Source organism: Oratosquilla oratoria, chromosome 5 (assembly GCF_046742065.1).
Source record: "Oratosquilla oratoria isolate Oo_2021 chromosome 5, ASM4674206v1, whole genome shotgun sequence".
Taxonomy (NCBI): Eukaryota; Metazoa; Arthropoda; class Malacostraca; order Stomatopoda; family Squillidae; genus Oratosquilla; species Oratosquilla oratoria.
Genome location: NC_134781.1, coordinates 80,372,472 through 80,396,021, shown reverse-complemented (window position 1 = coordinate 80,396,021; position 23,550 = coordinate 80,372,472). Strand labels below are relative to the sequence as shown.

General features: G+C 41.7%; 1 protein-coding gene across 6 annotated transcripts in view; it reads right to left on the bottom strand.

The window, feature by feature from the left end:
* Sap47 (Synapse-associated protein 47kD) overlaps nt 1–23,550 on the bottom strand; it is a 175,177-nt gene that overhangs the window by 31,536 nt on the left and 120,091 nt on the right. For 5 of the 6 annotated variants that reach the window (XR_012966415.1, XM_076185533.1, XM_076185531.1 and 2 more), the window contains exons 2-7: nt 17,942–18,021; nt 16,456–16,601; nt 15,592–15,729; nt 14,868–15,007; nt 12,820–12,956; nt 10,168–10,320 (exon numbers count right to left, since the gene is read on the bottom strand). Coding sequence is in view for 5 of the 6 variants with exons in the window: in XM_076185533.1 (XP_076041648.1) it covers nt 10,168–10,320; nt 12,820–12,956; nt 14,868–15,007; nt 15,592–15,729; nt 16,456–16,601; nt 17,942–18,021 (794 nt within the window). In the remaining variant the exon portion in view is untranslated. The remainder of the gene's footprint in view (nt 1–10,167; nt 10,321–12,819; nt 12,957–14,867; nt 15,008–15,591; nt 15,730–16,455; nt 16,602–17,941; nt 18,022–23,550) is intronic. The other variant, XM_076185535.1, reaches the window with a different exon arrangement.

Sequence of the window (23,550 nt, the reverse complement as noted above, 5' to 3'; positions counted from 1 at the left end):
GGCCAACATGGTTAATCTTGCCTTTTTCAAGAATCCTAAGTAACTGTAGGTGTAAATTAGCACTTTGCCAATAGTGAATTTGAAATTACAAATTATTCCATCATTATGTTGCACATTAGCCATCTCAACCTTCTTACTGTGGAGAAAGGTACCAGTGCCTTGGGGCTGATCCTACGGGGCAAAAGATAAACTACCTCAAGCAAATAAAATCACTTGGCATCAGTCACAGAAAAAAATATATATATCTTTTTTATCATTTTTGGAACTGTAATCTATGATAGTACTCCTTTCACACAATGATACACTCTAAAAACTAATAACAGATGATTCTATCAATTTAAGGTATAGATTAAAAAAGACAGAAAAAATAAAAAATAAATTAATAAATAAAAAAATATCTCTCATGAGCTTCATATTGGAAAAAAAATTAAATGTGTGTGTATATATATATATATATATATATATATATATATTCCTTATGAACTTGTTCAATTTATATATGGATGGGGTAGTGCAAGAGGTAAATGCAAGGGTAATGGACTGGGGAAGATGGTTAAAGAAAATGGAGGAAAGTGGGAGATAAGCCAGTTGTTGTTTGCTGTTGACACTGCACTTGTGGCAGGATAGAGGAGGAAGTTAGTGATGGTGTTTGGGAAGGTGTGCAAAAGAAGTTGAAGATAAATGTGGGTAAAAGTATGGTGATGAGATGTACAAGGGGAGAGGATGGCAGCAAACTGGAAGTGAGTATTAAGGGAGAGAGACTGGAGAAAGTAGATAGCTTTAGATACTTGGGTGTGAATGTGGTGGGAAAGGGAGGAGTGGAGGTGGAGGTAGAATGTAGATTGAGAGAAGCAAGTAAATGCCTTGGGGGATTCAAAAGAGTAACGAGATATAGACATTTGGGAATGGATGCTAAGGGGTGATTGTGCTGACAGCACTATGTGGGTCAGCAAGATAGAACACATGAGAGGAAGAGTTTAAATGTGTTTGAGATGAAATGCCTGAGAAATATGGGAGGGGTTACTTAGCTGGATGGAGTGAGAAATGAGGTGTTAGGAAGAGAGCGGCAGTGGAGAGTTGAGAGATAGGGTTGATGAGTATTGGGATGGTCTGGACACATGGAAAGAATGAGTGAAGAAAGATTAGGAAAAGAGGTGTGGAAGGGAGAGGTGGAGGAAGTAACATGAGGGGGTGACTGAGGATGAGATGGATGGATAGGGTAAAAGTGGCATTGGGAAAGAGGGGGATGTCTGTTGGGGAAGCATGAGAGAAGACACAAGATATGGGTGTGTGGAGAATGGTTGTATATGGATGATGATGTGATGCATAGGAGTGGGTGGGGGATGGATGGGTGAAGGAGTATGTGTGAATGATATTTTGATGCAGCCTGAAAGGATTTCTCCCCATCTTCTCTTTCTCTGTATGAGGGGATGGAGAATGGGGTTTGTGTGCTACTGCATACCAAATATTCTAATGTATTGTTCCATGAGGAGGATTTTGGTTGCCAAAAGCAAACCATTTAAAAGTGTTTGGTAAAGTGTTAATTTTTTGTTTGATTTCTGCATGATGTTCTTGTATGGTAGGGTAAAGGTCTCACATGTCATAAATATCAGCCTTTGAATGGTTTCCTCCATGTATGTCCTTATACAAAGCACTCAATATCACACTAGTCATTGTGGGTTATTGATATCCCCGTCTGGCGACATGTGGCAACTCGCATGCCCGGGGTAGGCATGCATAGGTGCTTAGCAACAGTGCTTGAGTGAGAGACTAGAGGGGACGCGGAGTCACGCATGGGCGCTAGCTTTGACTCTGTTATTATATTGTATCTTCTTGTAACTGTGTTAGTGTTTAAGGCTGAATGTACTTAAGAACCTACAGTGTGTATTATTAGCCCTCGACCAACACACACATGGCGCAGTGAGATATACAACATTGACAGCGCATACAGGGCAGTGCAACGCAATGAACTCAGCCTATACATGCATTATTCTGGTGTACCGTGTCCTGCATTATTTTGGTGTACCGTGACCCACATATCGTAATTGTGTGCGACAAGGGCTCACGAACGTGTGCAGTCCCAGTGACAGAGTTACACGCTCGCACGTACAACATAAGTGTTTCAAACGAAAAACCGGCATATGCAAGTGTTCGTTAGTGACTGGCAGTGCTCCGCCGCCATATTGCGCTCATCTACTTCATGCATTCTGCGTATATGCTTGGAGCCTTCTCGTATAGTGTCTAGTGCTTACACGTGTGGTTTATAGTGCCTCCCCGTATAGTGTATAGTGTCGCAGTGCATTGTGAGTGGTATTTGTGGAAATCTTGCTGCCTCTTTGTCGGAGAGACGCTTGTATTTGAACATTGGCAGGACGTGTGCGCGATACTTCCCCTCGCTTACACGCCCGCAGGCCTACTGGGCCCCAGGTACCCGCCAGCTTACGTACTCACCCGCTCATTACGGGTACTCATCCGCGCATTACGGGCCCACACTATTAGCTTTATTCTAGCGAAATGCCTAATACTCGTTCAGGAGCAATCGAGCAAGAGGAGGAAGAGATGCAGTCAGATCTTTCCGATGAGCAACAGGCCGCATCCTTCCCACCGACCACACCGACAGACATGCTTTCCCTCGTGAAATGGATTGAAGAGACGAGGTTAGCAGAAGATGAACGCAGACGACGAGAAGACCAGGCTAGATTTGACGCCCTGCTCAAATTGATAAACCCGGAACGGCAACCCGCTCACTCTCCCCCAGAGCACCTTGCGGCCTCCGATGACATCCGTCATCGCCAGCCCCCGCTTCCTCCACCCACTCAAAAGGCCACTGCTCAGACGCCACCTCCACTTAAACCAGATGCCACCTACCAATTGTTCCGCGAATGGAAGCGACGTTGGCAAGATTACGCTACCATGGTCGACCTGTATAGCTTACCCCATGAGAAGCAGCTCATACAATTACGTATGTGTCTCACCCTTGAAACACAACGTGTCCTAGAGCATACCCTGCAAATACCTCCCTCTACAGACAAGACCGTCGATGAGGTGGTCGCTGCTCTGGAAGTACACATCAAGGGCTTGCGGAACGAGGCAATACGCAGGAGGGGATTGCTTAGCTGCAGGCAGATGGAAGGCGAAACATTTGCAGATTTCTACGTAAGGTTGCGTCGCAGTGCCGAGGAGATCGACATATGCCCTGGTAAATCGCCAATTTGCGAAGAGACTCAGTTGAAGTCGGTGATTATTATGGGCGTTCGGGATGATGAGTTGATTCAGCGACTCATATCCCTGGACGACAAGTGCTCACTGCAGGACATGGTCAATACATGCCGCTCCTATGAAGCAGCCAGGTGTGCTACGTCTGATATTCGTGCCCAACCTGCACAAGTAAGAGCATTGACCCACCACCAAAGAAGGAAGAAGCAGAAAAGTTTCATGAGGCAAACCCCTAAGCAACCGACATCGAAGGCAACGGACCCATGCCAGTGCTGTGCTAGGCACCATGAGCCAGGAGCATGCCCTGCGGCTCAGGCTACCTGCCGCAACTGTGGTCGGCAGGGACACTTTCCTTCCACGATCAAATGTCCCGCTAGTAAGACCCAGTGCCGCCTCTGTTCCCGTATTGGTCACTTCGACACATATTGCAAGCAGGAGACTCGTCAGAAACACAAGCGAGGTGTTTCAGTCTCTGGCGGTGGACATGTTTCGGAACACCCGCCAACCCCACAGCCGTCCTGCCGTCGAGTGATGTCTCCTAGCCCCAGCCCTGCGGTGCCTCAACACGTCAGCGTCCTTATCACACACGGTGGTAAATCGTCATACTTGCAGATGATCCCAGACACCGGTGCGGATATCACTGTGATAGGACCACAGCACTTGAGAAACCTTTCCATTTCAACAAGGACACTACACGCTTCCCCGCAGACCACCACACTCACAGCCGACGGATCTGAAATGACTCCTGCCCTTGGCACGCTCACGGATCCGAGTAGACAAGGACATCCAGACCCCACTCCTCTCCTTCAGCCACTGCAAGGCATTGGCCATCATTCCCAAGGAATTCCCTAAGCCAATATTGGAGGTGAAGCACGTTAAGAAGTGTGTGGAACTCCCATTCTCTGCCTCCACACCACCCTCAGACGTGAAGGAGTACTTCTTAAAGGAGTTTAAGGACGTTCTGGTGGCTAAAGCAGCTCTTCAGTCCACACCACTTAAGCCCATGGTGGGATCACCAATGCGAATCCACCTGAAGGATAATGCTGTGCCTTTTGCAATCCATACACCCCGGCAAATTCCCCTGGCTTTCAGAGACCACGTCAAGGACGAGCTCGAGTCCATGGTCTCTCAAGGGATTATTCGACCGGCTGGCGACGAACCTTCAGAATGGTGCCACCCACTTGTCGCCGTAGCTAAACCAAATGGAGGTGTGAGGATCACGACGGATCTGTCCAAACTTAACGCCCAGGTGGCTCGCCCACCCCATCCGTCGCCCACACCCTTTGATGCTGTACGTAGCGTACCGACCTCAGCTCGTTACTTCACGACCATGGACGCTCTCTGCGGCTACTGGCAGATCGAACTCGCCGAAGAGGACAGACACCTTACCACCTTTATAACTCCACATGGTAGATTCCAATATTGCAGAGGACCAATGGGATTTGCAGCAACAGGCGATGCCTACTGCCTACGAGGTGACATTGCACTGCAAGGTGTCAAGAATTGCGTCAAAGTGGTGGACGACGTCCTCCTTTACGATGCCGACTACACCACTCACCTTACCCGCATCCACCAAGTCCTCACCAGATGTCGTGAATTTGGCATCACCATTAATAAGGAAAAATTTGAGGTCGCCGCCCCTAAAGTGGATTTCTGCGGATTCACATTGTCAGTGGCAGGTATCGCTGCTGACCAAGACAAAGTGATTGCTATCAGGGACTTTCCAACTCCTGCAAATTTAACAGACCTTAGGTCCTTTATGGGTCTCGTTAACCAGTTGGCTGAATTCACCCCGGAGATATCCGCAGCTGCCCAACCTCTCCGGCCCCTGATGAGCCCTAAGAGACAATTTCTCTGGACACCGGATCATGACGAGGCATTCCGACGGGTGAAAGCCGCCCTCATCGACCCCCCAGTTCTCGCCTCATTCGATCCAACCCTGCCAACTATCCTCCAGACGGATGCATCTCGGCTTAACGGCATTGGTTTTGCATTACTACAGGACCACGGCAGCGGACGCCTACGCCTAATCCAATGCGGTTCCCGTTTCTTGACGGAGGCGGAGACTAGATATGCCACCATCGAGTTAGAATTACTCGCCGCCGTCTGGGCGATGTTCAAATGCAAATATTACTTGATGGGACTTCAGAATTTTACGTTGATGACCGACCATCGCCCCCTGGTTCCCATCCTGAACAGCTACACTTTGGACGCAGTGGAGAACCCACGTCTCCAGCGCCTGAAGGAGAAGGTGTCCCCATACATCTTCACAGCGGTATGGCGTGCCGGAAAGGATCTTCGCATCCCGGACGCCCTATCCCGTGCCCCAGTGAGCTACCCAGCGCCGGAAGACCACACACTCTGCACCGACTCCATTGCATCTCTCCATACGATAGCCACGGTGAGAGCTGTGACAGAGTCCCACGTAGATGAAGATAGGACTCTGGAGGAGTTACGTGACTCAGCTAGGACCGACCCAGACTACGTCCAATTGCATCGCTGTGTGACGTCCGGATTCCCCTCGGACCGCTATGCCCTTCCTAGGCCCTTGATCCCATACTGGAAAATTCGGGATAACCTCCATGCCGATGGTGACCTCGTCCTCTACGGCATGAGAATTGTGGTTCCTAACGCCCTTCGCCGCCGCATCCTGGCCCGTCTTCATGATAGCCACAGGGGCGTGGAGGCGACAAAACGTCGGGCAGGTCAAACTGTCTTCTGGCCAGGCATCAATTCGGACATTGCAAACACGGTCCAGTCGTGTGAACCCTGCCAGTATCTCCAACCTAGCCAGCAGAAGGAACCCATACTCAGCGACGACCACCCAACAAGGCCCTTTGAGTCGGTCTCAGCGGACTTCTTCTCCGTTGCAGGCAAGTCATTCCTTGTCATCGCTGACAGACTCTCCGGCTGGCCTGTGGTCGTCCCTTGCAAAGGCGATACGACGTCGTCCAACACCATCCGCATGTTCTGCAACTACTTCCGGGAAGTTGGTGTCCCCCTCCGCTTGCGAACAGACGGAGGCCCCCAGTTCACAAGCCAGGAGTTCAGGAGCTTTGCAGCACGATGGGGTGTGCGACACATTGTCACATCACCTCACTACCCGCAATCCAATGGCCATGCCGAGGCCGCCGTGAAGGCCATCAAGCACCTCATCCTCAAGGTGGCCCCTTCAGGCAACATAGATTGCGAGGAATTCGACCGAGGCCTCCTGGAACTGCGGAACACTCCCAACTTCACTGGTCGTTCCCCAGCTCAGGTGTTATATGGCCACCCCCTCCGCTCCTGCGTTCCGGCCCACCCAGATGCTTTCTCCACGGAGTGGCAAACCAAAGCGGAGGAATGTGACCGCCGCGCAGCAACCCAGGCCAAGGATGCTGCAGCTCGGTATGACAGCCATGCACGTGAACTCTCCAGGCTGTATATCGGCCAGCATGTTCGGCTCCAGGACCCGAAGACCCACCGCTGGGACAAGGTCGGCATTGTCATGCGCGTTGGCAAAGCCAGGACCTATGAAATACGCACCACAAGTGGCCGTGTGTTGCAGCGTAACCGCCACTTCTTGCGACCTGTCACCTGCACCCCTTCTCATCCACACGAGGCCCATAGCGAGGACCCACCTGCTGATTTGCGTCGCTCCAAGAGACTCCAGCGCAGATTGTCCGCCCGTGACTAAAGTCTCCGGGCGCGAAAGGGGGAAGGGAGGTGTGGGTTATTGATATCCCCGTCTGGCGACATGTGGCAACTCGCATGCCCGGGGTAGGCATGCATAGGTGCTTAGCAACAGTGCTTGAGTGAGAGACTAGAGGGGACGCGGAGTCACGCATGGGCGCTAGCTTTGACTCTGTTATTATATTGTATCTTCTTGTAACTGTGTTAGTGTTTAAGGCTGAATGTACTTAAGAACCTACAGTGTGTATTATTAGCCCTCGACCAACACACACAGTCATTATCTTCAACAGCTTTCTTCTCTGTTGCATACATTTTCAAAACTCTCCAAACAGCTTATGAAAACTAAGGATGGTTTGCATCCTAAAAGGGTTAGGACCATCCTTACTGTGTGGGTGGTCACTGAAGGTGACTGTGGTGTAATCGGTAAGCATGCCTGCCCGGACATTGGGAGGCCTTGGGTTTGATTCATGGGTGGTACCAGCTTTTCAATGATGCTTCCTATCACACATGGTGCAGTGAGTAATATCCCTCACAGTGATGCCCATTCCCGGACTGGTGGAGGCCCAGGGAAGGGAGGTGTGTGAGTGGTTACTAGAAGCAACCGTAGTGTAATCAGTAAGCACCCCTGCCTGCACAGTAGGAGGTCCTGGATTCGATTCCCAGGCAGTGTCAGCTTTTCAGTGATACTCCTTATCACATTCTTACTAATCAGCTTCACAACCAACATGAGGCCAACGTATTCTTTGTGCACTAAATCAATATATTCCCTATCTTCCCTCAAACCTCTATGCAAAGAGAAGATTAAATGAAGAGGTGATTATGCCTATGACATTGTATGGGGTGGAGATTTGGAATTTAAAAGAGGCAGAAAGGAGATCTTTAAATGTGTTTGAGATGAAGTGTCTGCAAAATATTATAGTAGGGGGTTACAAGGTTGGATAAAGTGAGAAATGAGGAGATGAGGAGAGTGGGGATGGAAAGGGAGTTGGCAGATAGGGCTGATGAAAGATTATTGGGATGATTTGGATACACAGAAAGAATGAGTAAAGAAAGATTAGCAAAAGAGGTGTGGGAGGCATAGGTGGATGGAGTGAACTTGAGGGGAAGACAGAGGATGAGATGGATGGATGGGGTGAAAGGGATGGTGAAAAGGAGGGAATGTCTGTTAATCAAGGAGGGGAATGTCTGTTGAACAAGGAGGGGAGAAGGTAGGGGCTATGGTTGAGTGGAGGATGGTCATGTATTGATGCAGCATGAAGGGATTTCTCTTCATTTTCTCTATTTCCTGCATGAAGGGACTGGGAGGGGAGGTTGTCACTGTGTAAGTAAGCAGCCCTGCTATGGATGTGCTGTGTCTAGCTGCATTTGTTTCTGACCCGGGTAATGGGCAGGAGACAGGGATGACCCTTCATCCATGAGGAGGTAAGATAAGAGGGAAACGAGGATGGTGGATGGGAGCTGAATACGTGAGCATATGTCTTGGTTATCTCCCTTATAAGGGAGAAAAAGCCTTCATATATATTCTTTTCTAATCTGGCACCATATCTGCCTACCTTTTTAGTTTGTGATTATAAGAACCTAGCCCAACCTAACACCATTTCTAATTATTTTGTTCTTACTTACCCTGCCATGGAGAAATAACATGTACACTTTCTGCTTATGATTGTTCATGTGTACTAATGACCCTTTCCCTTGTAAACTCAAGTCATGCCTTGACTTTCCATTAGAGAATATAGAAGCAGGGGTAATCCTAGTCCCCTCACTCTGCTTAATTTAGTTATCTTTCACAATACACATGGAAATATGGTGGTGAGATTCCTATCCACCACCACAGGAGCATAAAATAGAGATGGTGACCTACTTATGGTACAGGAGAGACTTACGAACAGCAGAAATGAGAGACAGTGAAAGTGGCTCAGCATTCTTCTGTATATGAAAATTTGTCTCTGAACATAGAAGTATGCTGTGTGACTCTGGTCTGTAAAGGTTTCACTAGAGTCCCAAAAGTGTTGACTGCATTTAAGTATATGACCAATACCCCAGCACAGGGTATCATGATTGGAACTGTGCTAAATTTCTAGTGTACACCAGAATGGCTGAATATATATATTCAAAGATGTTTGCACTTCTACACTAAAATTATATCATTCTTGACTAAAGAAAGCCTCAGTACGATTTTTGGTTGTTTATCATAGGTTTCTTCACATTCACAGAGGAAAGAGCCAGATTGGTAGGGGGGGAAAAAAAGGAAAGAAAAAGTTATATAAAAACACACATATATATATATATACACAGAAATACATACATGTGTACATATATAATATTTATGCATACATGTGTACATACACATGTAGGAAATATGCACACAACATATACACACAATCATATCACATATATACAAAAATCTATTTCACAAGACAAATGAAGTAAATGTTCCCTGTCTCTAAGCTTAACAGCTTTCCTCACTACATTAAGTTTAGAACATTTGCAATAACAACGTCTTGGTTGGAATCGCGTGAGCAGAGAACATTCAGGACCAAGGGTACACACTACACAGTAACCTGAGCCAGAGTGGCAACAAGTTCAGCCAAGCAGAGGAGCACTGCAACTTTCCAAAACAGCATTACTGGCCATGCTGGAGTGGATCTATGTGGTTCAAAAACTAAGACTCAAAGCATACTGAGATGCATTACAGTTCAGTTAGTTGTAACCATCTATCTGAGTCCTTGCAGTGTTCCAAACTGATTAGTCTAAACCAAAAGGGTCTTGCAGGTTTGGTCAAGAACAAGGACGGCAAAAGCTGCAAAATATAAAACCAATCACTTGGCTTCGGCAGCAAACCAAGTGGTGTACCCTCAATTACTCCACTCAGCTCCACTTTCCACTGCTTCGGTACCAACCCACCAATCCCAATATGGTCACAGCTAGCTGATTAGGAGCATCCAAAATAGAGGAAGCATTGCATGGCATGGAACCAGGCTCTTTAACCCATGACTAAGTGTTAAGAAAATTGAAAAGAATATTAACCATGAAGTATACCAAACATTCTCTTCATTCTTGATTATTAATCAATTGTAATCCAGATGGAAGGACATTATCAAAAGTATTAGAATACAGTTAAGACTGAGGATTAACTGGTGCACATCTTAAGAAATTAAACAAATAATCAAATTAATTAATAACACAAAAGCTTTTAAAGTTCATTCTATTTATAAACTGCCCATGCCAGCATGTCTCCTCATTCAGATGCTTCTGGGTTTCACTATTCATGAGCCTTACCTGAAGGCTTGGCATCCACGCCCAGGTTGGAAATGCCCCGTTTAACTTCCTCTACATCTTTAGAAGAAGGTTGGAATGAGTCCGAGACAAACTCACTCTCGCCCTGGTTGGGACTGTCCGGGTGATCCATGTCTTCCTCCTTACCTTTGAGGCCTACAAGCAGTAATAGCATCATCTTACCTCGGGGCACCATTTGCATTCAAAATTCAACGAAAGCAAAAGTACTTAAAGATATCAAAATACTATAAATTATGGAAATAAACAGAAAAATAAAAATATACTAATTTAGATAACTAAATTATCTACACCTTCAAAACAAAAGAAAATCTAGAACCCATTAATTCATAGTTCCTTAGGTCTGCTTAACTGAAATCTTCACTATTATAATCTTGATACCAAAGCTTGTCCATCTTGGTCCTTCATGTGTACAAAATGTTTTGCTTTTCCAGTCCTCATTCTTCTATTCTACTGACTAACTGAGCTTACTCCAACTCTACCATAATCGAGCAACTTTACATCAAACTACACAACAAACATACAACATTAAGGCAGGCACAAAATTTAGGTGCATGTTAGCATTGCAGTCTCAAAAATTTCTATACATCTAAATAACATCAAGAATATACACTTTAGATATGTATACACTGTATATATAAAATACATTATTATGTACATTTATCTATCATTCATTGCAAGCAAGTACGTGAAACCATAAATTTTGCTCCAACTGAAAACTAAAACTAAAACTGGGCTACAACAAAATTCAGTGAAATATTAATGACTGAAGGGATGAATATTAGCTACTGGTCATAGCATGGACTTCAGTAGGAATAAAAATAAAAAAAATCTAAATGATAACCCTAAAAAATCTACATCTAATTTGTAATAAAATCTTTCAAATTTTTTGAAATCAGATTATGGCTATTTCTGATATTTCATTTAAAACTTGACAAATTTTGTACAATGTGCTGTTACAGGTTTTAATTTAAAAGAATTCAGTATATACAGGGTACACATACAAAATACTGTATATACTATTGGTTTACATACAAGCATATCACAGCTACACAGTGTACGCAAAAATCTAGTGCATACACTGTATCTGTAAAATGTGTGTATATATACATAAATATTACATACATATATATTCATATATTATGGTCATTGAGGATGCCTGACATATATATTTCATTTCTGCAATTAGCACAGATGAACACCGTACACACCCTACCATGGATAATGAACACTTTCTATACCAAATAAGAGAGCGAGTGTGCATTTACTTAACTGTAATGTATAGAGAGATAGGGAGAAAAAAAAAAAAAAAAAATTACAGAGGGATATCCTGGGCCTGGTCTAGACAGTGTCAGTCCCTTGGGGTCGCACCTCCAGTTGGGAGGGTGTTTATGGATTTCAAGATGGGTAGCAGAGAGACGAGTCTCTCCGATGTCCACCTTGCAAAACCATCACTTGTTTGTACCCATATAATAGTCCCTTAAGGGGCATATCTACCCAACTATAATGTGCAAGACAAGAGCTACTTTCACAAAGTTCTGTATTTTTTTCTCCACTGATCAAAGTTTGCCTTAATTTTGTTAATGGTGTAAGACTGGACTATTCCCTCATTTAGGTCATTCCACAAGATGGTGCATCCACAGAGAAAATTGTGCTTCATGGTATCCCCCCTCCTTCTCATCCCAAACCATAAGATGTTTTCTGCTAATTTTATCCACTCCTATTATTAATCTCAACATAGCATAATTTCACCTCTCACTCTTCTTTCTTTTAATGATGACATACCCAGTACTTCTAATCTCTCCTTATATGTTTTGTCTGCTAGACTAAAGATCAACTGTGCAATGCATTTACATCCTTTCCACAAATGTATCAGGCACCTCTAACAACAATATACATGTATATATGTGTGCGTATATATATATATATATATATATATATATATATATAAATATATATATATATACATATATATATGTGTGTGCAAATGTATATATGTTTATAAATATACATACATGTTGGTTACACCAAGTGTACAATGCAAATAAGGCATACACATAGTCTAGAGGTTGGGCTAAATGGGGACCAGGGGAACAAGCAAAGCTGGACATCTAGGCCCTCATTTATACTTCCTCTTCCTTCCTTCCTTCCTTCCTTCCTTTCCTTCCCTTCCTCCTGCCCTCCCTCATTCCCTCTTTTTGTCCACATCATACCATAAACCAGCAGCACTTACTTGGTCATAAACTCATCACAGATTTATAGACTTTTCCATTGTAACATGTGAAAATTGTCTAGTAATTATCAGTTAGGAAGTGTGGGAAGTCTGTCATTATACTTAAAATGAGCCAAGTTCCTCTCCAGACACCCAGCTATGTACACATACAGGTCACTCATGACCACAAGGAAGTCCCACTTTATATGATAATAAACACCTGAACAGCAATGTGGTGAAGTGCAGAAGTCAGTGAACACAAGTCCATCAATATCAAACTTATGCAACAATGTGATACCATAGTCTGTCACCATATGTTGAACAATAACAGACTTACTTCCATTGAAAGAGTGACAGTGCATCAGTGGCAACAACTGTCCTGAATAATAAAGTTGATGGCGATGCTTGCGTAGCTTCCTACTCACCCTTGCCACCCTCCTGGCTAGCGGGCTTGGCATCAGCCTCCTGGTTTCCTTCTTGCTCCAGGGAGGAAAGCTCTGTGCTCTGGCGGATCAGACCCACACGGTAGAAGTAGTTGCGCCAGAAAGTTTCTTCGTTGATTCTACAAAATTGAAAATAGCATCTCTGCTTAATGGATGGGAGAAATACAAATAAAAAATAGTACTGATAATGTAAGAGAATTTATCCAAATACTGGAGTTTTAATTGGGAAATGTTATATCTTAAAAAACTACATAAATCAAATTCTATCTACAACTCATACTCAAATTAAGCACCTCCTGTCCTTGTTCAGATCTATGCCTTCACAGTCAAGCTGCATTTTATCTGAATTGTACTGAATGTACATATAGCAAGATTTAATCAATAGGTGTGAACATACTGCATCTTAACCATTTAGAGGGTAAGGAGTGTAATGGACTTGATAACTATGCTGGAGAACTATGTTCTGAATCTTCAAGTCACTGGTACTCTTTGTCTTTATGCACATCTGTGAGGCATGGACACTGAATGCTAACTTGAAAAAGCATCTTGATATTTTTTGTATTAAATACCTAAAAATATGATGGGGTATAACTTCTTTGTATCAAACCAACAATTGCTTCATGAGGCTCAATCAAGGCCTGTTATCAGCATAATTTGTGAATATCAGCTACAGTGTGTGGCACACTTCCCTGATGTTTATCATACTCACAAGGTTATCCCCATGAAAGACAACCTTCAATGGGGGAGATGAAACACCAACAGTACTGAAGGTGGTATGTCCCCCAGGATATGTTCCCAACTGATAATATAACAATGGATGGTGCTTAATTTGATTATATATCATGGACAGACTGGTTACTACTTCTTGAACCTTTCAAGTGTATGATTAAACCTACATTAGCCCAGTGTGATTCATATGGCAAATATAATCTGAAGTCAAGTGACCTATGATCAAACATTACAAAAGAAATATGTTTCTGTGCTTCAACATAACATGTACAATCAAAAGTTATTTTATACACCTGCAACACAACACAAAAATGATAACTCAAAATGCAAATACTTGTAGAGTAAGAACACTCCTGAAAAGGAGTGTTCTTACTCAAAGGAAAAAGAAAGAAGCCTCAACTCATAATGAAATGATACTTTTATACAACTCCAGTTCCCTTGAATCTGTTCTTTATCAGTTCTGTGACTCCAACATTTCCTAATCCCCCTGTAGTGGTGGTAGTTGTGGTGGTGGTGGAGGGAAGAATGATGTCACCATGTTTCTGATAATTATGTGCAGGTTGCACTCTGATATAATTGGTAATCACACCTAACCAAACTAGTAGGAGGTTCTGGGTTTGAGATCTAGGTTATGCCGGTTTTCAGTGATACCCCCTTACATTCTCTGTCACATAAGTCATGAAAGGCAACTAAGTAGGACAAAGTGGGGGGATTAGGGATCCTCTACGCTGTTTTCCTCCAGCAAATAGTCAAAACATAAGAGAGTCTGGAAAGAGGACTCCAACCAGAACCATAGTACATATAACTGTGACATTACATGTATATGGTTGAGGTACAGATACAAGTATACTGGAGGGGATGTGTTGAATGAAACGAAATTGAAAGGAAAGTGTGATTCTGAGTTTGGTAGTGTGGTGATGAGGGTCTCAGGAGTGATGAATCAGTAATGGAGAAATAGAGTGGCTTTACTGGTAAGTGATGAGATAGGAAAGTGCATGGAGTGGAGGGAAGTGTTGTCAAGGGCAACACAATATCACTGACAAAATATTTGGCTGAGCATCTACCAATAAATCAATTACAGGACACATAACCAGGTAAAAGTATCAAATACGCATACAAAGACCTCAATCCACTTAACAAGGGGGTGGGTGGTTGTGTCAAAGTATTTTACAATACAAAGGAGAAGGAGAAACATGGTGACACTTTTTTCTCCTTTACCAATGGGTGTTGAGTATCAAATACATTAAAAACAATTCTCCATCTAAAAAAATTTAAACTGTCTCTAGTCATGCAACACCTACACCTTAGGCACAAGTTCAAAGCGCATCTTCTCCAAGTTTTCATCAGCGGCGAGTGTCGCTTGGGCAACAGGCAGGAAGGCCTCAAGTTCGAACTCGAAAGTTACACCAGTGGGAGGACTCCGTACAAAGTTGCGCCGATCCTATAAAGAAACAATGTCAGACCATATCCTTTGTCAAGGAAAAATGTACCATAGTATGTAAAATGCTTACAATGGTGCAATTACCATATCTTTATTCCTACAGTAGCTCAATACATGATCAAAACTTAATTAATAAAACTCATATGTTTATATTCTGACAAGAACCCCTCACAGCATGAAACATTTAGAAAATGCAAATTAGTTTCCCGAGTATTTGGTATAAAAATATTATGTTGTTCTTCATGCTTTACTTTACCAAGGTAAACAAAAAAATGATGCATGTTTGAAAACAATGTTATACAGATATGAAAATGACTGGAAACAAAAATCAATGTGATAGGCTAAACTGGCAGAAGATGAAGATAAAGAAAGAGAGAGAGATAAATATATAATATTGATTAAATCTATATAAAGTGAGGAAAATGGAAAGGATGTGTCTCACAAGCTTTCAAGAAAGAACAAAATGCTAGCAATGAAATAGATAATAATTAAATACTTTTTGTATAAAATAATCTGTGCACTGTGAATAAGAAAAGAAAACTGTATTTTGCAGGAGCACTTTGACAGTGTCTCAAAGTTCTTACTGTGGAAAGAGCCAGAATCTCTTCCTTAAGCTTCTCCTCATCAGGATAGCCAACCCATGGTGGAACAGCCTCACCCGTCTTGTTGCCCTTGGCTGCCAGGAAGGCTTCCTGCTCTTTATTGAACTCTGACAAGATGTTCTGCAATGTAGTCAAGGCATAAGAAATGATATCAGTACTGAGACAGAAATTCACAGCTTTTCTATTTATTCATATGTTTATTTAATTAGTTTTTTTATCATTGCTATTGTGGTTCCCGTGGCACAAGTCTTCCTGGAAAGATAATGCAGTCATTGTCAAACAATTATTGTGTACTGTCCATAAGGTTTTCTTGAACCCACTTGAGCTAATGATGCCCTTCTACAAATTTGGTTTGACAAACACAGTACAGTATATCATTTCATTAAATTGAGGAGTAAATTATGAAGAAAATGGGTCGAATTCACGCACACATGCCCACAAGCATTGTCATATATGTACACACAGGTACACACACATTACACTTACATGTACCCATATAACAAACAATACAGTAATTCCTCCCATATATGAACTGCAATTATCCAAAATTTGCCAATATTTGAAACAGGTCCTAAACAGACACTCTTAAATTTGAATGAATGTATACATATATATTAATAATTATATTATCAATATAATTAAATACAATTAAAATATCATTAATAATAATAATTGATAATAATGATAAACACTCCATCATCTTCATATCTTGGGCATGGAAAGACATGTCTAGTTCCATACTTACCAATGGACAATGTAATTCTTTCAGATATGGAAGGGATTACTGAATAACATCTGAAGACAAACTGAACAAGGCTAATGAAGAGTGACAGGTACTGTGCTTACATTCTTCTCGACGGACTCCTTGATTCGGGAAGAAGCCTCCTTGACCGATGCCCCTGCTTTGCTGAAGGCGGACGAGAAGAAGGACCCGACTGTCTTGGCGCCCGCGGAGGCCCGGCTAGACACCCCCGACAGGTTGAAGCCAAGACCTGTGCCACGGCACACCGGCAGGAGGGAGAGGTTAACCTTGAGGGTCTACTGTGTGCAGTCACGAATGGGTGCAACATACAAAAGTACGTACATATGTACATAACTGTGAATACATATCACAAAAATGCATGGGTATACACAAATGGTCCTATGAACATAGCTTTTTTTGTGTATTATGAAAATTGGTAAATAGGTAAACACAAATACATAAAACAGACGTGTGCAAGAACACAAACCTAAGTACTGTATGCTGTCCCTAACAACATGCATGCACACACACACACAATCAAGTTCTGGATACTACCAACATTTGTTGATGAAATCTTCTTTGTGGAGCGACTCTCTGTGGCCCTTTATACTTAATTGTTCATTTATTTGTTAGCATTTATCTATTAACTATCTGTTGGTACATTATGACAAGTTGATGAAGGTGGAAAAAGAAGTCACGGGTCTAGTTCCGAGTTACTGAGTTTATTCCTGAATAAACTCAGTAACTCGGAACTAGACCCGTGACTTCTTATTAACTATCTATTCATCAATCTATTTAACTTTTCATGTTGTCTTACTTTTCATTGATAATTTTTTTCTTTTCTTACTCCTCTACATATTTTGGTCATTTGTGTCATTCTGACAAATGGGCTAACAAGCTCCACCCCAAGGACTCGAACCTTTGCCTTAGTAACTGATTATTATGAAGCAAAGACATCTTTGCTTCATAATAAGCAGTCGCTAATGCAAAACTTTGAGTCCTTGCACTGGAGTTTGTTAATCCATTTTGGTCATGTGTATGAAAAAAAAAAAAAATCTACCTATTCAAATTATCAAAAGAAATGATTCTTCAATAGTTAGCAGTATAAGCTACCCTTCTCCAGAAGAAGAAGAAGAAGAAGAAGAATATATCTGACCCCGTCTATGATGCTGTTTAGCTGTGGAGAGCCATTTGGAATCCTTCTGGCACCAGGAGGCACAGTGCCATCTCATTCAGCACCTGCTGCTGAGAGCCTCTGCAACACGAGACCACCTTTTTCCTTGGTAAGCTCTACACAGGCCCTGCCACCCCCTTCTCCTCCTCTTCCTCTTCCTGCTGCTGTTCCTCCTACTCCATTCACTCCTCTTTCTTCTCCTCCTCCAGCTCTTCTCTTCCTCCTACTCCTTCCACTCCTCTTTCTTCTCCTCCTCCTGCTCTTTTCTTCTTCTTCCTCCTCCTGCTCTTTTCTTCTTCTTCCTCCTCCTGCTCTTTTCTTCTTCTTCCTCCTCCTACTCCTTCTCCTCGTCTACCCCACAGTCTCACCCCATTCACCCGTTGCCTCCTTCAGGAAGCCAAAAGGAACCTCCTTACCTGCCGCGAATCCTGCCTTCCCTTCGGCGCCTTCTTCTTCGCCTTCGCTAGCAGGGTTGCTGTCAGCTCCCTCGGTGGCACTGCCGGAGAGAAAAAGAGGATTCCATGAGCGGGGATCGAGCTAGGTTCAAGTCTATTTACAAGTGATAGATAAACAAAGAGTACATTCAGTTTTCATGAAAGGCCAATGTGTTCCAATCAATCAATCAGGCAATATAAGTCCAGCACAAGATACCATACTTAGTCACCCCGCAGTGCGGGATACTTTGGGAAAAAAAAGAGGGCGAGTGACCTCATCTCATCTCCCACCCTTACATATTCTAGTCTGATTGCCAGCTTGTGATTTTATTGAATTATCTATTAAATCACGGGTTACCAACCGGAGGTGCAAAACCTTGGATTTGGCAATTTAGCAGAAATAGTAAATAAATGTATTTAGATGTTTAACCACTTTAATGGCATCAGAGGTGAAAATTACTCTTTTGGTTGAATTACCTAGTGTAACATATTGAAATACAGAAAACGGGTACAGTGGTGAAAGATAATGAGGTAATGTGAATCAGTAACCCACGGAGGTCCGAGATTTACTGTATCAATAACAACTTCTTTTACTGAAAATATTAGCATAACATACCTGAAAATAATATAGCAATATATTTTAATAAGATAACATGGATATTATTCAAAACAACTGGAACGTGGTGCTGCTTTCTTCCAGATACTGTTTACATTCCTTTTACAAGCAAGCTAAGACAAGCTTGCGTTTCCACATTCCGTTCAAAAGCAGATTTGCATTGAATGAGTGTTACTGACAAATTATAGCAGCGGCAGGAAACTGAGGCTGTTCTATACAGAAACCTAACTTCCAGCATTGTGAATGGGACCTATTCTGATGATATGTCCATTTTAAGATCCCTAAGAAAAAACGCTAGTCCAGTATTAAAATATAACTTCTTGGCCGGCGTCACCAATGAAATGTGGCAACAGTAGAAATCACTATCACCTCGACAGTAATTCATCTTTTCTATTTCTTTAACAGATTATTAACTCTTCATCATGTAAAAAAAATGAATAATGGGTACATGCGCTTTAGAAAAGTGGCTAATGAAATTTAACACAAGTAAATGCAAGGTAATGCACATAGGTAAAAATAACAGTAAGTACGATTACAACTTATTTGGAAATTCGTTAACAAAAGTGGATAGTGAAAAAGATCTCGGCGTAATCATCAGTAACGACCTCAAATCATCCAAGCAGTGTATTTCAGCCTCTGAGAAAGCAAATAAGATTCTAGGACTGATTGCGCGATCTTTTGATTTCAAAAGTCCATCACTCATTAACAAGCTATATAAATCGTTAGTTCGTCCACATTTTGGAATATGCTGTTTCCGTATGGTCACCGAATCTCATTAAAGACATTGACAGATTGGAAAGAGTACAACGGCGAGCCACAAAACTGATTCCAAATATCAAAAATAAATCATACGAAAATCGACTAAAACATATGAATCTGTTTTCCCTAAAAAAAAGCGTAGACTCAGAAGTGACTTGATACAGGTCTTTAAAATTCTAAAGGGAATTGACAACATCAAAAGTGACAAAATTTTTACATTGAATGAGAATCAGACAAGAAACAATGGTCTTAAACTCTCCGGAAATAGATTCAATTTGGAAGTAGGTAGAAACAACTTTGCCAACCGTGTAGTTAATGAATGGAATAAACTTCCTGCACAGGTAGTGCAATGTAGTTCAGTTCGAAGCTTTAAGAATCATTTAGATAAATACCTAAGTAAGATGCTGTAATGATTATAATTTATCTTATATTATTTGTTTTTGTTTTGTTATCATTTGTCTGTCTGATTTTTATTTATTATTAGTTATATGTCAATTTATTATTATTTACTATTTACCTGTTTGTTTATTATTTAACTATACCTATGCATTTATTTATGTATTTTATCATAGTTTTTATTTATTATTTTATTATTAATATGATTTTTTTTCGCATCAGACCTAGATATGGATCAAAAGGTCTCCTGTCGGCATGCTCCGCCTTTGTAATCCTTTGTTTCACTTGCACGGGAAATGGCGATTTGAAAAAAGTGCATGTTTACATATTGTGAAATTCAAACCGGATGAAATCTAAGTTCACATAGCGCTTCAACAACAAACGCGGTGGAGGCGATGTTGAAGGCCATTAATTTCGGTCACTGAATACTAAAAAAGCCTTTTTTGATTTTCGAGGAACCCTTCCAAGATTAGATTTTGTTTCTGTTGATAAACCACTGCTACTGGCCTCGTACCATGTGGTATATACAGTAGACAACTCCAAGAAGCACCATACAATTGAAGAACAAGATGGAAGAAAAAACTTGAATTATTGCCGCTATCAAATAATGCCATTCACAGCCGAAATGGTGATTTGAGTGAATTTTGGATCAAGTTATCTCAGATGTCAGGTCTAGTTCCCTGAAGATCTCTCTCCAGTTGGATGAATCAATTGATGTATCAAATTGCAATCAACTCATTGCTTGGTTAGGTATGTCAGTGATAGTACTGTGAAAGATTTCTTGTTTTGTGAAGAGGGGAAAATAACAACACAAGAAAAAGATGTGTACCCGTTTGTGAAAGACCGCTTTGTCAAACATAATTTAGATATCCAAACTATTGGTTCTGTGGGCAGTGACAGTGTTCTTGCGATCCTAAGGAATAATTCTGGATTTTCTGCACTGAAGAGGGAGATTCAGCACGTGCAAGTCATCCACCGTTTCCTTCATAATCATATTTTGATAGCAAAAACATTACCTCCAAAGTTGAAAAGAGTACTCAACTGGTGCTCTGAACCATCACACGTTTAAATTGTTTTGTGAAGTTTGGGGAAATGAATACAATTTTGCTTTTTCGAACTGCGGGAAGAAGAAAAAATTGGAGGAACGTGACTATGATCAGCTTGGAAAATTGGAATCACAAAATTTCGTGCAAATGCTGGCTTACTTGGCTGAATTTTTTACGCGTATGAATGATCTGAGTGTGTCACTTCAAGAGAAAAAGATAAACATGTTAAAATGTTTCGAAAAAGTTGAACGGTTTCAAAGAAATATCACTTCTTTGGCGTCGACGGATGGAAAGATAATCTTTCACATTTTCCATCACTTTCAGAAATAGTCGATAATAGATCTATAATTCCTACTCTACGTGAAGATATTGTGGCTCATTTGGAAATTCTGTCGAAATCGTTTGATGGATATTTTCAACTGAAGATTTAAGAAGAATGGATCATGAATCCATATTCTCACGATTTGGAATACATGTTGGATGATGAAGAGCTGATGATGTTATTGATTTACGGACAAATCGTGCTCTGAGTGCAATTTGAAAGCAAGACTGGATTATTGGTGTTCAGCAATATTTTTTCAAGACTTTATGAAAAAACAATACGTGTCTTTATCCTATTTGTGACGATGTAATACTAGAAATCGCATAAATCCCCAAGCGGATATGTGGATCGCGCTATCAGCAACAATGTACCGTACCACGTTTTGACAAAATCATAACTAAAAAAAACAGGAAGAAAAAAAGTAATTAAATTCAAAATTACATTTTAGAATGTTAGATTTTTGTTAGTTTTTTTTTCATTTACACCGGGAAAAATATTAATTTTTGTGTACCGTTTGTTCGTATTTGAATTTGTTACAACGGTTTTCCCTTTTTCTTCTTCCTTTCCATATTGAAAAATTAGCTTAAATTTGTTGCTCACATATAGTAAGAGTATAAATTGCCCTCTTCATCTTCATATGAGATATTACATTCCAGGGGGTGCGAGAAGCCGAGAACACAGAAAAGGTTAGGAACCCTGGCCATTGGCTGGTCCGTTCGTTTTCATAATCCACTGAGGGTTCGACTACGGCATCACAAGGCTACGAAATGCACCTCATCCCTTTTACGGGTTTTGGTTTGACTGCCGCCAAACGATTCTATCCATAAGAGAGGGCGTCACCGTTGCCAAAGGCTTACGTGCTTATTTCAACCAATTCGTCCACAATTGGGACGCATTCTACCTATTTTGTTCTGACTACTGTGCAATGATTTCATTTATCCCCACGTGGATTCAATACTGCGAAAAGATAGTAATTTTTTATTTATATACCTTAACGTGTTAACGTCAGAAGTAATAGTAAATTTTGCTATAATTGGCTGGCCACCCTATGCTTTCATTTTTGTTCAAACGCGTCATGGCGACTGCGAAATGGCCCCTCCACCCTCAATGGGCACCTCAAAAGCTCGTAACTCCGACCGTCATTTTCCGTTACAGTGCACAAAGCCATTGGAAAGGCGGGTCCATTCAAAAGCCCTGACCACAATGATTATTATTGAATAATAATAATAATAATGATAAGAAGAATATAAAAATAAATATATACTCGTGGCGCAGTTGGTAGAATTCTCGGCAGCCATTACGGTGGTCTAGGTTCGAAACCCGTCCAGGGCTGAAATAAATTCAGTACTGCTACGCTGTGAGTCGTTATTCCAACTCACGTGCGCGGGGAGTTCGGGGTGCTTGTAAGGTCACCATTACCCAAAGATCGGTCATATATGAGCTCTCTTCTGGGAGGGAAATAGCTGTCGATCATGAGTCCAACACGGGATCCAAGGCCATGGTGAATTAATGACACAATTATATATATATAAATTGTGTGTGTGAGAGAGAGAGAGAAAGAGAAAGATCAGGCATCAGAGGATGAGGATATGTTCATACAACTTTTGAATGAAAACATCCGGTTCACAGAACTTTCGAATAAAAACGGAACTGGTGGCCCGCGAGCCTATCAAAACAAAAGATAAACAAAAATATTTCTGAATGTAAAAATACGTGGGATCCCAAATTCATATGAAAAGATAGATATTGCACATTTTTCTTGTTAAACAGCACGGAAAAACAGATCAAGAGATAGAAAATGGATCGCCAAAATATAAGGAACGTTCTTCAATAAAGATAGGAGTGTAGACAAATCCTGAAAGATTAACATTCAAGTCTGGATCAGACAACGTTAAGAATATGAAAAATCAACACACATAACATGCAACATCATTGCATGATACGAAAATCCGAGTATAAGCCTATATAAAAACTCAACAAATACGAATGGATATAAAGTGCTGAATGATAAATTTACAAAAATATTACACACATTCAAGTATATATCGAAATTTGAGAAAAACACGATCAAAATATGAATCGCACAGCTGAACGAAAAGGGATTTTCCGTTGTTGAGCGCAGCTCAGCCGTGGAATTAAAAATGGATATTGATTCGGGATATTTCAGTTCCCAAGTTCCATCACGTACTCAAGGTCTTTCATTGCAAGACATCTGTTTAATATCTTCCGTGCTGCGTCGAAAGGCTCAGATCACATGCTCCTTCAACACAGTAGCGTATATACGACCGAGGGCAAACGATTTTATGCAGTTAAGCGGACTCCATCCTGGATGAGGTCCTTGATCGAACAAGACCCATTTCAAATCGAAGTCAATTTCCTTGCTCAAACAAATCCCACGTTATCAACCGTAAACAGTCTATAGACTGTGCGTCACAGTGTTGAAATTGCTAAT